At 44.9% G+C, this 13,839-nt stretch overlaps 1 protein-coding gene across 5 annotated transcripts in view; it reads left to right on the top strand.

The window, feature by feature from the left end:
- The window catches only part of PTPN3 (protein tyrosine phosphatase non-receptor type 3), a 1,694,656-nt gene that overhangs the window by 1,143,975 nt on the left and 536,842 nt on the right, over nucleotides 1-13,839 (top strand). For all 5 annotated transcript variants that reach the window (XM_069219598.1, XM_069219596.1, XM_069219595.1 and 2 more), the window contains one exon: nucleotides 3,408-3,485. In XM_069219598.1, coding sequence (XP_069075699.1) covers nucleotides 3,408-3,485 — 78 coding nt within the window. The remainder of the gene's footprint in view (nucleotides 1-3,407; nucleotides 3,486-13,839) is intronic.

Here is a 13,839-nt window from a genome sequence, read left to right as displayed (position 1 = left end):
GCAATGGACACCTGACGGCGCAGTGCAAGGCACAGAACTGCCACAGAGGCAGACCGTCGAGGTGCCAGTGAGGCAACTGGGCACCCGAGTGGCGTGCGTGGGCACAAGAAGTGACTGTGGTGGCCAGAGGGGTAATGAGTACACTATGCAGGAGTAGTGCTTTACTGTGGACTTCTTTTGTTTTTCGTTAAATTCACTTTTGTTGGTATTCGTTGGACTAACATTACCTGACATTAAGGTAATAAATTTACTCACTACAGGTACATTTGGCAGTGGATTTGTGTTGTTCATACTTACATCTGAAATGGTTGTGTGTGATGTCAGCACGCCTTTGCCTTCTCTCTGCTGCACTGGTCCTGTCTGCTGGCTGTAGGGGTGGTATGGGATCATCGTCCTCATCAGATTCAGAATCACATATTTCTACAGGTATGCCCCTGGTGGTAGCTATGTTGTGCAAGATTGCACAAGTAGCCACTGTTATACATGTCGTATCTGGGCTGTACTGTAGCGCCCCTCCACTTTTGTGGAGGCACCGGAAGCAACTCTTCAACAGTCCAAAGGTGCGCTCCACCACGTTGCGGGTCGCCATGTGTGCTGCATTGTATCTCCGTTCAGCAGGTGTTGTAGGATTTAAGTAGGGCGTCATCATGTAGGTGCGCACTGCGTAGGCACTGTCTCCTGGAAGGAACAGAGGGTATATTGAGTAACTGAGCCATCTGACATCAGCACGCCAACAATGCACCAGTGTACAGAGGGACAATACCTAGTAGATATCCTCTCCAAACTCCCCAGCTAGCAGTCTTGTGTGAATGCCGCTATGGTGAAAGATGTATGAATCATGGGTGCTCCCTGGGTACCTGGCCACGAGATCAGTTATGATGTAGGAGGCATTGCATATCACCTGTATGTTCATGGAATGTTGGTATTTACGGTTGCGGTACACATACTCTGTGGCTGATGGTGGACAGATTGCAACGTGTCCCATCTATGGCACCTAGGACATGGGGGAAATGTCCTATCTGGTAAAAATCTATTTTTGTCTGCTGTATTTCCTGTGGGGTGTGGGGGAATCTGATGTACTGGTGTATCCTGCTCAGCTTGGCGTTAATAAATGCATTGAAAAATCTAGAGAGGGGACTCTGTGAGACCCCTCCAGCTGCTGCTATGACCCCTTGATAGCTCCCTGAGGCAAGTAGGTGGAGGGAGCATAATACCTGCACCTGGGTGGGGATACTATGAGTCCTATGTGTTCTGCGCTGCAGTATGGGTTGTAGCTCAGCTATCAGATCAAGTATCATGGCTGAGTTCAACCTATACCCCTCAAATATTTCCTCCTCTGTCTGGTCAAAAAGTGTAATGCGCACTCTGAAAATGCGCTCCTGTCTCCTCCTCCCCCTCCTCAAACCTGCCAGATCCTCATCCTCCTCGCCATGACGTAGAGTGCAGCCATTGTTGAAAAAAGTCTGAGGCATTCTGGGCCTCTTTATATAGGTTGCACCTGGTTAACACCTAGTTTCACTTAGTGGTATTTTGCATATGCCAAATGCCATTCTGCGAAAAATCGTAATTTGCGATTTTTTGGTGCATCGAATTGTGACTTGGATTTTGCGATTCGCAGGTTCCTACTGGAAATACCGAATCGCAAAATGCGACTCGCAAAAACAGGTCGCAACGCAAAAAATCGCAATTTTTGCGATTCCTTATTTTTGGTCTGCGATGCCTTTCATGCATTGCAGACTATGTTTTTGCATTCGCAAACGGTCAAATTTTGCGATTCGCACCGTTTGCGAATGCAAAAAAGTTTTATACATCTGGTCCTTAATTTTTTCCAAGTCCTGCAGCTGATTTTCTTGATTTGGGAAAGTAGTATTTGGTACGCAGTTACTTAGGAACTCCGCATTGACACCTGTCTAGCACTCCTGCGACCGAGGACCTTATCTTGCAGCAAGTGGCCATTTGAAATTTGGGCTGTTCCAACTAAAAACCTTCTGTTTACCTACAGAAGTGTCAGAGGTCATGTGCGCTGCTAGGAAACCTGCACATAATGCATTTATACGGGCCCCTGCAGAAAATATACTGAGTGGTGAAATTTGGAAAATATGGATCTGCATTACCGCCTTTCTAATTTTTAGTGTTTCGCGATTCTTGCCCCACAGGACTTGGCAGTTATATGACAGCCCTTCAGGTCCTCATGTACCTTTCTGAGAAGCCTTTTTTAGTTTGCCACTTGTGGTGTTGTCGCTGAAAAGTTTGCAGTACTTGTATCTTCCCACTGTGTTCATTATTTCTCAGAAGGGTTTGAATTTGGTCTTAATGTTCCTCATGATGTCTCCATTTGAAACAATGCACAATTGACTGATTTTTCTACTAATGTTGAAAAGTGCTTTCTTGGTGGCAATAATTTCGGCCTGTTGGGTTGGTTACCTGCAGGCTCTCCTAATTCTTGCACCTTTCACAGCAGTCTAGATAGATACATTATTGCTTCACATCCGCCTTGTGGTGCTGGCAAAGGTTGTGCCAGTGTTTCACACTCTCCCCTCCAAAAAGTCAGATTGGCTGCATTGGCTTGATCCTAGTCATGTGCTTTCCTGTTATATCTACTTCATAAAAAAGGACTGAATGAATACTATGCTTTTTGTAAGCTTTACTGGAACCAAGAAGGCCAAGGTGGTAATCCTTTACATTAGGTTCTGCTCTTCCATGCCACAAAGGGTCAAGGCTGTCAGGGCTGTGATTGCTTCTGCAGCTTTCAACAGATGTATCTGATATTTGAAATCTGCCATCAAGCCATGTATCTATCCTAACATGCATTCGCTAAACAATACTGCCTCACAGCTCAGGCACACAGTCATGGATACTTTGCCAGGACTGTGTTGCAATATTTCCTGTGTTAATGTGCTCTACTCAGTCAGATCTCCTGGGGAGTATTGCTTTAAAACTCAATCATGAGTTGAGGAAACCGCAGGAAAAATAATCCATCAGAAGGAAATTTGATTTACCTTTGGTAATGGTATTTCTGGTGCATGTTATACGTACCACTTATTCTTCACCACCTCTCTCCTTCCCTATTAGTAATTGTGGTTGCTATTTAGATGTCAAGGTATTCTATGTCCCTGTCAGTTGTCCTCTTTAGGCTCTTCTTCGTACACCGCAATTAAGTGTGAGGAACTGATGAGAGTACCCCGGATCTCTCATTATAAGTCACGGATTTGTTACATCCTAGATAGGTGAAGCTGAAAAAGTGGCACTTGGTGGCACTGGAGAACAGTTGGTTGAGGAAAGGTTTCAGGATCCAGTCTGGCACGTAAAGGATAACCTTTTCTTTTGCAGCAAGCGCCTGTTTTTTCCTCAAAGGGTTAATGAGATATTTTACAACACTCCTAATAGATCATTTAAATCTCTTACAGAACGAATCTATGTCTGGAGGCTTGCTCTTGGTTCACATCACACCAGATGAAGACGGAAAATTTGGCTTTAATTTAAAGGTATGACTATATATTGTGTTTTTTGTTTCTTTTTTTAATTATCAGTCCTCTAAACTACTTCTAAACTTTCTCATGTGCTGGGGACATGTTATAAATACTGGACTTTCTGCAGCGTGGAGTCAGTATTTATTATGCAATTTCTGTAATATGAATTCCCATCTATTTTAATCGTCCCATCTGTAGTAATCATTACCTGATATATGAACATGAAGATTAAGTAATGTGAAAAATCTTACTTTTGAATTTGTGATGTGTTGGCAATAAGTGGCTTCTATAGTCCTCTAGCTCTGCAAAACATTGTTCGTCACGCTGCACAAATTATGTTTAAATTATGATAATAGGTTAAAAACCTACACCATTTCAGTTCTGATAGAATTGATTACTTTTTATTGTGTATAAATAAACGAGGTATAGAGTGCAACTCAAAATGTAAAAGGATGTGAAATTAACAAGCTAGTACCTTTACCTTGGACCCCAACTCTGCCACCCTGTGTGCATTAGGTGTGAAAAGTGTAAATGATTTGTGAATGACCAATGAGTGAGAATAGTGGAGAGCAAGTAATATTTGTATTAATTTATCAGTTGATGTAGTTAACATTTAGCTAGAATTTAAATGGTAACAATGCCATTATTCATAATGTTCTGTATAGATATTTCCTTGAGGTTTCTGCCTCTGTGGATAAGATTAGTGTTTTTTGTAATGTTGAAATATTATTGTGTGTTATTAAAGATCACGTGTAGATTTTATTTGGAGTATTGCCTGGTTCCATTACACTTTCTCCAAATGCAAATGTGGAATTCACATCCATGCACTGGCATTATTAATTTAATTACAGATTTTAGAGATTACACTTTGAGTCACTACAACTGTGAAATAGCATTTGACATTTAAAAGATTGTATGATGGGGTGAGTGTTACGTTCAACCTACTATTGTGACTGGCAATGTTCACATCCCTAAGGGGACACACTAACCAAGAGCAGAGGGACTACATATCCCAGGCTGCTTTGTGGCCCCAGGAGGGGGACAATTTCTCCATTAGCTGCTCCCACTTACCATTTCCAGCGAGCGCTATAAAGCGCGAGGGGGCATACCGCAGCGCGAGACGTGCTGAGACCAGAAGGACTACATATCCCAGACTGCTTTGTGGCCCCAGGAGACACCCATTTTCTGCATCACCTGCTCCTATTTGCCATTTCCAATGACAACTATAAAGCACTGCAGTGCGGTATGCGCTCGGGTCAAGGGCAGGCCCGTCTGCGGCAGTCCGTGGCCGCAGACCGGCCTGCCCTTGACCCGAGCGCATACCGCACTGCAGTGCTTTATAGTTGTCATTACCTGATATATGAACATGAAGATTAAGTAATGTGAAAAATCTTACTTTTGAATTTGTGATGTGTTGGCAATCAGTGGCTTCTATAGTCCTCTAGCCGACCTAGGCCGGGCTTGGGCACCCCCCTGAGTCTGGTTCTTTTTTGGCCACCTTTGAATATTTCGTCTTCCTCCAGTTCCTTCTTAAGTACCATTACAGGTCCCTTGTTCCATTCTAACATACTGCCACAGATATGGGTAAAAGAAAAGCGACTGAAGGTGGAGCGGGGGCAAAGAAGAAGAAGAAAAACTCTAAAAAGTCAGGCTGTAATGATGTGCTTGATCGCATTGATAACCTCCTGGATGATTGCGGGGAAATAATAGCCCCACCATCTGGTGTAGACCAACCATCGAGTCCCAAACTGTGCTTAGCAATCCAACCCCTGACCAACATGCAGGAAAGTATATCCAACATATTTAATAAAGCTAGGGTACGGATGAGGAACAAGACCAGTATTGTGCCCCAAAACCCTCTAGATCTAGGTCCCAGTTCTGTCTCCTCTCACGACACAGGAATAGTACCTCGTCCCTCTCCCATCCCCTGTACCAATCGCTTTTTACTGCTAGCATGCCCCTTAGATCCACCCACAATTCAAGATCTTGTACTTTCTCCCACTCATGTTGGGACAGGTGGTCTCCCAAACAACCAGCCATGCTCCCCACTCCAAATGACGACTTGGTAAGTTGTTTACAAACACTCAGGTCAGAAATAGCAGCCCTAAAGTGTATGATAGGCGATCTTGTGGTTGCAGTGGGGCGTCTTATGGAAGAGAGGGGGAGAACACCTTGGGAAAGAGCCTCCATCCCATCTTTGACCAACACCCCCACTCTGGCACCCTTTGTTCCCACAGTGCCCTCCCATACAAAACTCCTTGGAGGCCACCCAGGATTACTACATGAGGATACTATCTCTAAGGCATCGGTCAGAGCCCGTACTACGGGTTCCCGAACACCTGCAGGTGTGCCAATTGAATCTCCTTCCATCTACCCTCGGAGCAAAAGTCCCAACTTCATACCTCCTACACTAGGAGAGGGTCGTTATTTTAGCAGAACACATGTTGCCAAGAGCACTACCCTCCCTCCTTGGAATTTTTTTATGACTAATGTACCTAAACCTAATTCTCGGGGTGGGAGGGAAGGGGAAGACTCCTTGATTAATTGTCACCCATTGGATTCGACATAGTAGAGGATGTCTCTCAGTAATTAGAAAAGATATCCTTAGGGCCAGACGGCATAGGTCTCTGAGCTCACCATCCAACTGCATTGAGCTTCTTCTAGAAAACGGACATCTAGCTTATGACTTAGTGGCCCTAGACCAAAGAACCAGTCCTTTGGATGTGTCTACTATACAGTTGAAACTCGATCCACCCACACTTTTTTGTGTGCCCCCCCCCCCCATGCTGTTATAGATGATGGCATTGTCTGTTCTAAGATAGATTGACCCCTAGAGCATGAGGCACAGGTCTTCTACGATAGATCCAATATCTGCGCAAGCCCCGACAACTGTCTGCACTATCAGTTACTCAGCGGACATGCCTGACCAGAGAGACAGGAAGGACCCCACCATACCACTCAGTGCCATTGCACCAGCCACCAAGGAAGCCTGTCGACTTTCTACGGTTCCCTGGATTTCCAGGCAAATCTTCCCCCATTGTCTAACTCCATGACTACCTGTCAGAAAGTAAACCTTGTTTCCTGGAACTTGGCAGTTATTAAATCCAAACTTCTATTGCCTCACTGGAATACTTTTATCCCCCAATACAACATATGTATTTTCCAGGAAACCTGACTAATCGAACCTGCCTACAAACCTGGTTATGCAACCTACCATATACCCACTATTCCCAGTAAGGTGGGTCATCCATTGGGGCGGGGTCTCCTAATATGGGTGAAAGAACGCAGTACAGTGCATAGTGAAATTGATACCTACCAACAGCTCTGACATTCTTGGTATCAGTCTCAAGGGATCTGAGACCACTGTCACTGACCTGTTCAACATCTATGCTTAGGGGACAAGGGGGCCGAACCATCCTGCCACCTCTAGAGACCCAATTGGGTGAAAGACCCTCTAAACAAGCCCTCATTGCAGCAGGGAACTTCATTGACACTTTCGAACCCCTCGGTCTGGATAATATAGGCAATTTCCTGGAAGAAGAAAACCTGTGGGCACATACCTAGGCTTGAGTTCCTCCCCCTTTAAGAAGTGGCACCAGGCTGCCCTGCAATTAAATGCTTTGACCCCCGGCCAAGGCTTGAGGGCAGTCAATGGAAGAAACATATCCGACAGGCATGACGCCTGCACACGGGAAGAATCGCATCAACTATATTCTGATGGACCTCAGACACTGGCATTTAGTAGATGACATGGTAGTTCGGACACAAATGGACAGTGACCACAATCCACTCTGTCTTAGTTTAGAGCCCCTCTAGGAAAGGGCGCCTATTGCAACAACTACTGCCAATGTAATGTAGGTGGTTCAGGCCGAGAACAGTAGACGGCGTCTAAGATGGAGCAAGGTCGTCCTGCGAGACAAAATTCTGCCTACCATCAATCAAGATCTGACACACTGTGTAGCATTAATACCCACAATTGAAGAGGAAAAGAGAAACTGTTCCTCTCTACTAGATGTACACACTGGGTTCTTCAAAAGACTGGAACAGCTACTAACCACGCCAGCTGCCCACAATACTCGTAGCACTCCATCCCGCGCGGGAGATAACTGGTTTTAATCAAGACTGTCTGTCGGCTCGAACAAATCTAATTAGTGCAATCAAGTAATAAGGTGTTGCCTGACTTAGAACTCTGTGGAACCTGTTTAAGCAGACACAGAACAAGGCCAGGAAGGACTGGGAGGAGGAAAGATGGAGACTTACAAAGGTTGCTTGTGAATGCAGGGATTCTAAATCCTTTTGGCTTATGGTAAGCAAAAGAAACCAAAGGGGAGTTCCCGCAATTGGCAATAATATCCAGCCCTCAGACTGGTTCCAAGATTTCAATTCCCTTTATAATGCCGAAAGCCAATTCACAACAATTTCTGCCCCTTTACTCCCACCGCATCTGAATACCATCCATTGGGACAGTTTGTTTAACCTGGGAGACATCCGAGATGCAGTAAATAACATTTTACGTTTGAAAGCTGCTGGCCCCAGTGGCATTCCTGATTACCCTTTTCTCCATAACATTGACAAATGGGCTGAGTACATCTTCCTTTTATCCAATGCAATTGCTAGAGGAGCCCCCATTCCCGAGTCATGGAGGGAAACCCATCTACAAGAAAGACGATGGGACCCTACCCGCCTACTATAGGCCCATAAGCCTTATTGATACAGTGCAAAAGCTATTTTGTCGTGCCCCACTATCAAAAATCCACGACTGGCTCTCTGAGAACAATATCCTGTTACCATTCCAGGCTGACTTAGGTCCAAAACAAGCACCATAGATCAGTTGTTTAGATTTTTGCTCCTGTATTGGAAGGTTGCAGTGATAGGGAAGGGGAGCCTATACGTAGCCTTTATAGATCTTAAATCTACCTTCGACCTGTTCCCCAGAGGTATACTCTGGGAGGTGCTCAAGGAGATGGGAATGCTTCCAGGGCTCCTGACCATAATCATTCGATAACACAAGGCCAATTTTGCATAAGTACTTAGGGGGAACCAGGATGACCTCACCGATCCGATCAATGTAGTCAGGGGCATTCTCCAGGGTTGCGTACTAGCTCCAAACCTCTTATCCCTATGCTTGGACCAGGTCATTCAACACCTCACATTGCAGCCCTCTGATGCACCAACCCTAGGCAACGAAAAGATCCCGACACTTCTGTTCGCAGATGATACCCTGATAGTATCTAAAACCCTGATGGGCCTCTAATCCTTGCTGAAACGATTTGACAATTTCTGCTCTAAGAGAGGCTTAAAAATAAATACCTACAAAATCGAGTTTTTTTTAATTTTTATTAACCCACACAGATTATACAAATTAGAACAAGTTAACACCTTTGAATATTTGGGGATCAAACTATCAGACCCAATGTCCTGGAAAAACCATAATAATTCTATATCAGTAAAATTTAGCCAGCTGGTGGGCGTCCTTCTAAAGGAGCACCATGCATCCACTACACGACCAATAGCTGCTGCTCTCCAGATCTATAACATGAAGTCTGTCAGCGCAGCACTTTACGGGGCTGAACTCTGGGGCTTTGAGGATGTAGAGGAGCTTACTTGTATAAAAAACACGTTCATGAGACAGCTCACCTCCCTGCCCCCAAGTACCCCGCTTCTTCCTTTGCATTTGGATCTGGTCGGTAAACCATTGGCTGCCATAGTTGGTCTTAGACCGGTGCTGTTTTGCGAGAGAATTATGGCAACTGCCGAACTTTCCTCCTATGCCACCGCGTTCATGGAAGTTTGTTCTTTGGATACCTCCAATAAGATCCAGTGGATCAACTCAGTGAAGTCATCATTGATTGCCATTGGGATAGGAGACTCATGGAACTCCTTATACATAGGGTCACCACCAACTAAAGAAAGAGTTAAGTCTTGTTAATGGGATTGGTTAATTGAGTCTTTATTTTCCTCACTCTTATTAGGGTGACTAACTAGTGAGTTTCTGGACTTTAGTTCTACCTGGTTGCTAGAACCTTAGCTGCATAGCATTCTAGATCCGACTGACAGGAAGCTTTAAACACAATTTAGATTTGGTTCCCTCCTTCTTAAAACTTTTACTAATAGATGGCAGAATAGGGACCCTACCAATAAGTCATGTCCCTGCTGCAACCTGTCCCAGGAGTCAACCGCCCATGTCTTCTTTGAATGCCCATTTTACACTCCTTTACATAGGAAATGGCTTGCATCAACCTGCAAACGGCTTGGGACTCAAGATCATGCTGCAGCAATGAGGATTTTAAAATCAGACACTAGTCTGCCCATTGCCATTGCCGTTGAAAAATTCCTCAGAGGAATGTGGTGTATTAGAGGGAAACTGGTCAAGATTGCCTAGCTCCTATGTCCCTGTAGTCCTACTTGTACTTTTCAGCCCCCATATTGTATTTTGGGACTGTTTTTTATTTTAATTATTTTTTATTTGATTGTGTTGCTCTCTGTGCATTGTTTTATTTATTTTAAGCAAATTTCTATTTTATGATTCTCAAATTATTATTTATTGTGGTGTTATGTGACTTTTATGGCACTGGGTACTGAAATAAAGTTATAAATATATATATGTTTGATGGCATGTGTAGCTGCAGATACACATGCTATGCATATCCATTCCGACATCTAGTGTTGGGCTCGGCGTGTTACCAGTTGTTTTTCTTCGAAGAAGTCTTTTCGGAGTCACAGGATCGAGTGACTCCTCCTCTCGGTTCCATTGCGCATGGGCATCAACTCCATTGTTAGACTGTTTTCTTTCCGCCGTTGGGTTCAGGCGTGTTTCCTCTCGCTCCGAGATTTCAATTCGGAAAACTTTAGAAAACCTTCCCTTTCGTCGGTATTGTCTCGATCGCGTTTTCCTTCTAGCTTCGAACCAGTAGTACCATCGGAAAATCACTGTTCGCCCTTTGGGGGGCGCGTGCCCAACTCGGGCCTATTCGGTCAGCCCGTGGAGAGCCTGATGGATCGGACTCCATTCAGACCAGCATTTGGTTTTCAACCTGTGCCTTTCTCCAGACCATCAGGAGGAAAACTGTGAGGCCTGTAGATCGTTTCGATCAAAAAAGACTCTTAGCGATCGAAGAGCAAGAAGGCTGGAAATGTCGTTGAAGAGCAGTGAACATCTCAACGTCACCAAAGAAGAGCAGGCGCAAACAGCAGTCTCTATCCGAGACACAGACTCCGAGCAGGAATCCGAAGACGACAGACCCATCACAGCTGGCCAGCATGTGAGTATGCGTGCCCCTGCACCCCCACACAAGAAACATCTTAAGGCCTTGGGTACACCACTGCCGGAAGGCCATGGTTCGGCCCGAAAAAAGAACTCCGGGTTCAGCACCGAAAAAGGCTACTCCTCCGACTACTTTGGAGTCGACTAAAACTATAAAGGGCTCCATTTCAGACTCCAGCAAGAAACACCAAGTTTTGGAGTCGAAAATTAGAAAGGCAGCTTCGAAGACATACCTTCCACAACATTTTCGATACCGAAAAAGCAACAAACTGCGGTACCGAAAAAGAGATCTTAAACAGAGGAGCAAGGATTTTCCAAACAATTACGAGAAAGCCGTAAAACCTCTGAGGAAGAGTCAGATATTGAGCCCATGCTACAAATTATGGTTGAGAGACAATCTACAATACACATTCATAAAGAGACAGGGAGTATTATTGCAGCACCTCCTCTAAAAACAAAGAGAAAGCTGGCATTCCATGAAGAACTGGACACTGCACAGCCCCCAGCTAAAGTGCAAAAGAGAAGCCAGTACCTCCTCAGTCTTTTCCTCCTCATTCTCCACACCTTTCTGTCTCTCCTCACACCAGCCCTCCACCATTGCCTTCCCCGACACACTTTTTCCTTTTTGCAAGAAGACATAGTAGATCCATGGGACCTTTATGATCCTGATCCCATCCCAGATAACAACCCAGATACCTACCCATCCAAACCATCTCCACCTGAGGATACCACAGTATACAATCAGGTCATAGCCAGGGCTGCGGCTTATCATGGGGTAACAATGCACACTAAACCATTAGAGAAAGATTTTTTGTTTAACACATTGGGGGTCATTCTGACCCTGGCGGTAAAATCCGCCAGGGCCAACGACCGCGGGAGCACCGCCAACAGGCTGGCGGTGCTCCCATGGGCATTCTGACCGCGGCGGTACAGCCGCGGTCAGAAACGGAAAACCGGCGGTGTACCGCCGGTTTCCCGCTGCCCTGGGGAATCCTCCATGGCGGCGCAGCTTGCTGCGCCGCCATGGGGATTCTGACCCCCATACCGCCATCCTGTTCCTGGCGGTTTTGGCCGCCAGGAACAGAATGGCGGTATGGGGTGTCGTGGGGCCCCTGGGGGCCCCTGCAGTGCCCATGCCAATAGCATGGGTACTGCAGGGGCCCCCGTAACAGGGCCCCACAAAGATTTTCAGTGTCTGCCATGCAGACACTAAAAATCGCGACGGGTGCAACTGCACCCGTCGCACCGCTTCCACTCCGCCGGCTCCATTCGGAGCCGGCATCCTCATGGAAGGGTGTTTCCCGCTGGGCTGGCGGGCGGCCTTCTGGCGGTTGCCCGCCAGCCCAGCGGGAAACCAGAATACCCGCAGCGGTCTTTTGACCGTGCAGCGGTATTCTGGCGGTTCCAGCCAGGCCGGCGGCTTCCGCCGCCGGCCGGGGTCAGAATGACCCCCATTATCTCCAACACATTCTAGGTACCAATGCCTTCCAATGTTACCAGGCATGGTAAAACACATAGACCAAACCTTTAATGAGCCTGTGAAATCCAGAATAATCACGCCTAGATTAGAGAAGAAATATAAGCCTGCACCCTCTGACCCAGATTATATTACTTCATTTACGAAAATCTAATTTGGCTTTCTCCTCTATAAAAAATTCATCTTACTGCAATATCTGCATACTTACAAATTATTCAACATAGTTCTTTATTCAGAGTTCCTGTTAATAAAGCCTTCATGGACGGTGTAAAACGCATCATTCCACCAAGAACACTACCAGTTCCATCATGGAATTTAAATATTGTACTTACAAGACTTATGGGACCACCCTTTGAATCCATGCACTATTGCCAAATTCAAGTTCTAACATGGAAGGTTGCCTTCCTTGTGGCCATTACTCCTTTAAGAAGAGTTAGTGAAATACAAGCATTCTCTCTTGAAGAACCTTTTTTCCAAGTATACAAACATAAAGGTGTACTAAGAGCAAATCCAAAATTTCTACCAAAAGTAGTATCTCCTTTTCACATTAATGAAACAGTGGAATTGCCAGTCTTCTTTCCACAGCCAGTTTCTGTGGCAAAAAGAGTTCTTCATACCCTAAATCTCAAAAGAGCTCTTATGTACTACATAGACAGAACTAAACAGTTTAGGAAAACAAAACATCTTTTTGTAGCTTTCCAACAACCACATACAGACAATCCTATATCGAAACAAGGTTTAGCAAGATGGATTGTTAGATTTATACAAACATGTTATGCCAAAGCAAAAAGACAACTTTTAGTCACTCCTAGAGGACATTCTACAAGAAAGAAAGGTGCAACAATGGCTTTTTTAGGAAACATACCAAAGGCTGATATATGGCAGCTACATTGTCAACCGCTCATACATTTACTAAACACTACTGTGTTGATGTTCTTTCACAACAACAAGCTACTGTAGAACAAGCTGTCCTAAGGACATTATTTCAAACAACTTCAACTCCTACAGGCTAGCCACCACTTTTTGGGAGGACTAACTGCTTTGTAATCCATGCATAGCATATGTATCTGCAGCTACAACTGCCATCAAACGGAAAATGTCACTTACCCAGTGTCCATTTGTTCGTGGAATTCACAGATTCACATGCACCCTCCCTCCTCCCCGGAAGCATGTAGTCGTTTAAGTTAATAACATTTGTACATATGTATATACATTTACATTTGCATGGCCATCTTTTTTTTTCTCGTATATACTCTATCACTTCTTTCTTCATCCTCTGCGGGAAAACAATCTAACAATGGAGTCGATGCCCATGCGCAATGGAACCGAGAGGAGGAGTCACTCGATCCTTTGACTCCAAAAAGACTTCTTCGAAGAAAAACTATCTGTAACACTCTCAGCCCAACACTAGATGTCGGAATGGATATGCATAGCATGTGAATCTTCAGCACAACATGCCACGAACAGATGTACACTGGGTAAGTGTCATTATTATATTTTTATATTATTATTATTATATATCTATATGTTCGATGGCATGTGTAGCTGCAGATACACATGCTGTGCATTATCCTGCCATCTACTGTTGGGCTCGGAGTGTTACAAGTTGTTTTTCTTCGAAGAAGTCT

This window comes from Pleurodeles waltl, chromosome 2_2 (genome assembly GCF_031143425.1).
Source record: "Pleurodeles waltl isolate 20211129_DDA chromosome 2_2, aPleWal1.hap1.20221129, whole genome shotgun sequence".
Lineage (NCBI taxonomy): Eukaryota > Metazoa > Chordata > Amphibia > Caudata > Salamandridae > Pleurodeles > Pleurodeles waltl.
This window is presented reverse-complemented; position numbering and strand designations above follow the sequence as displayed.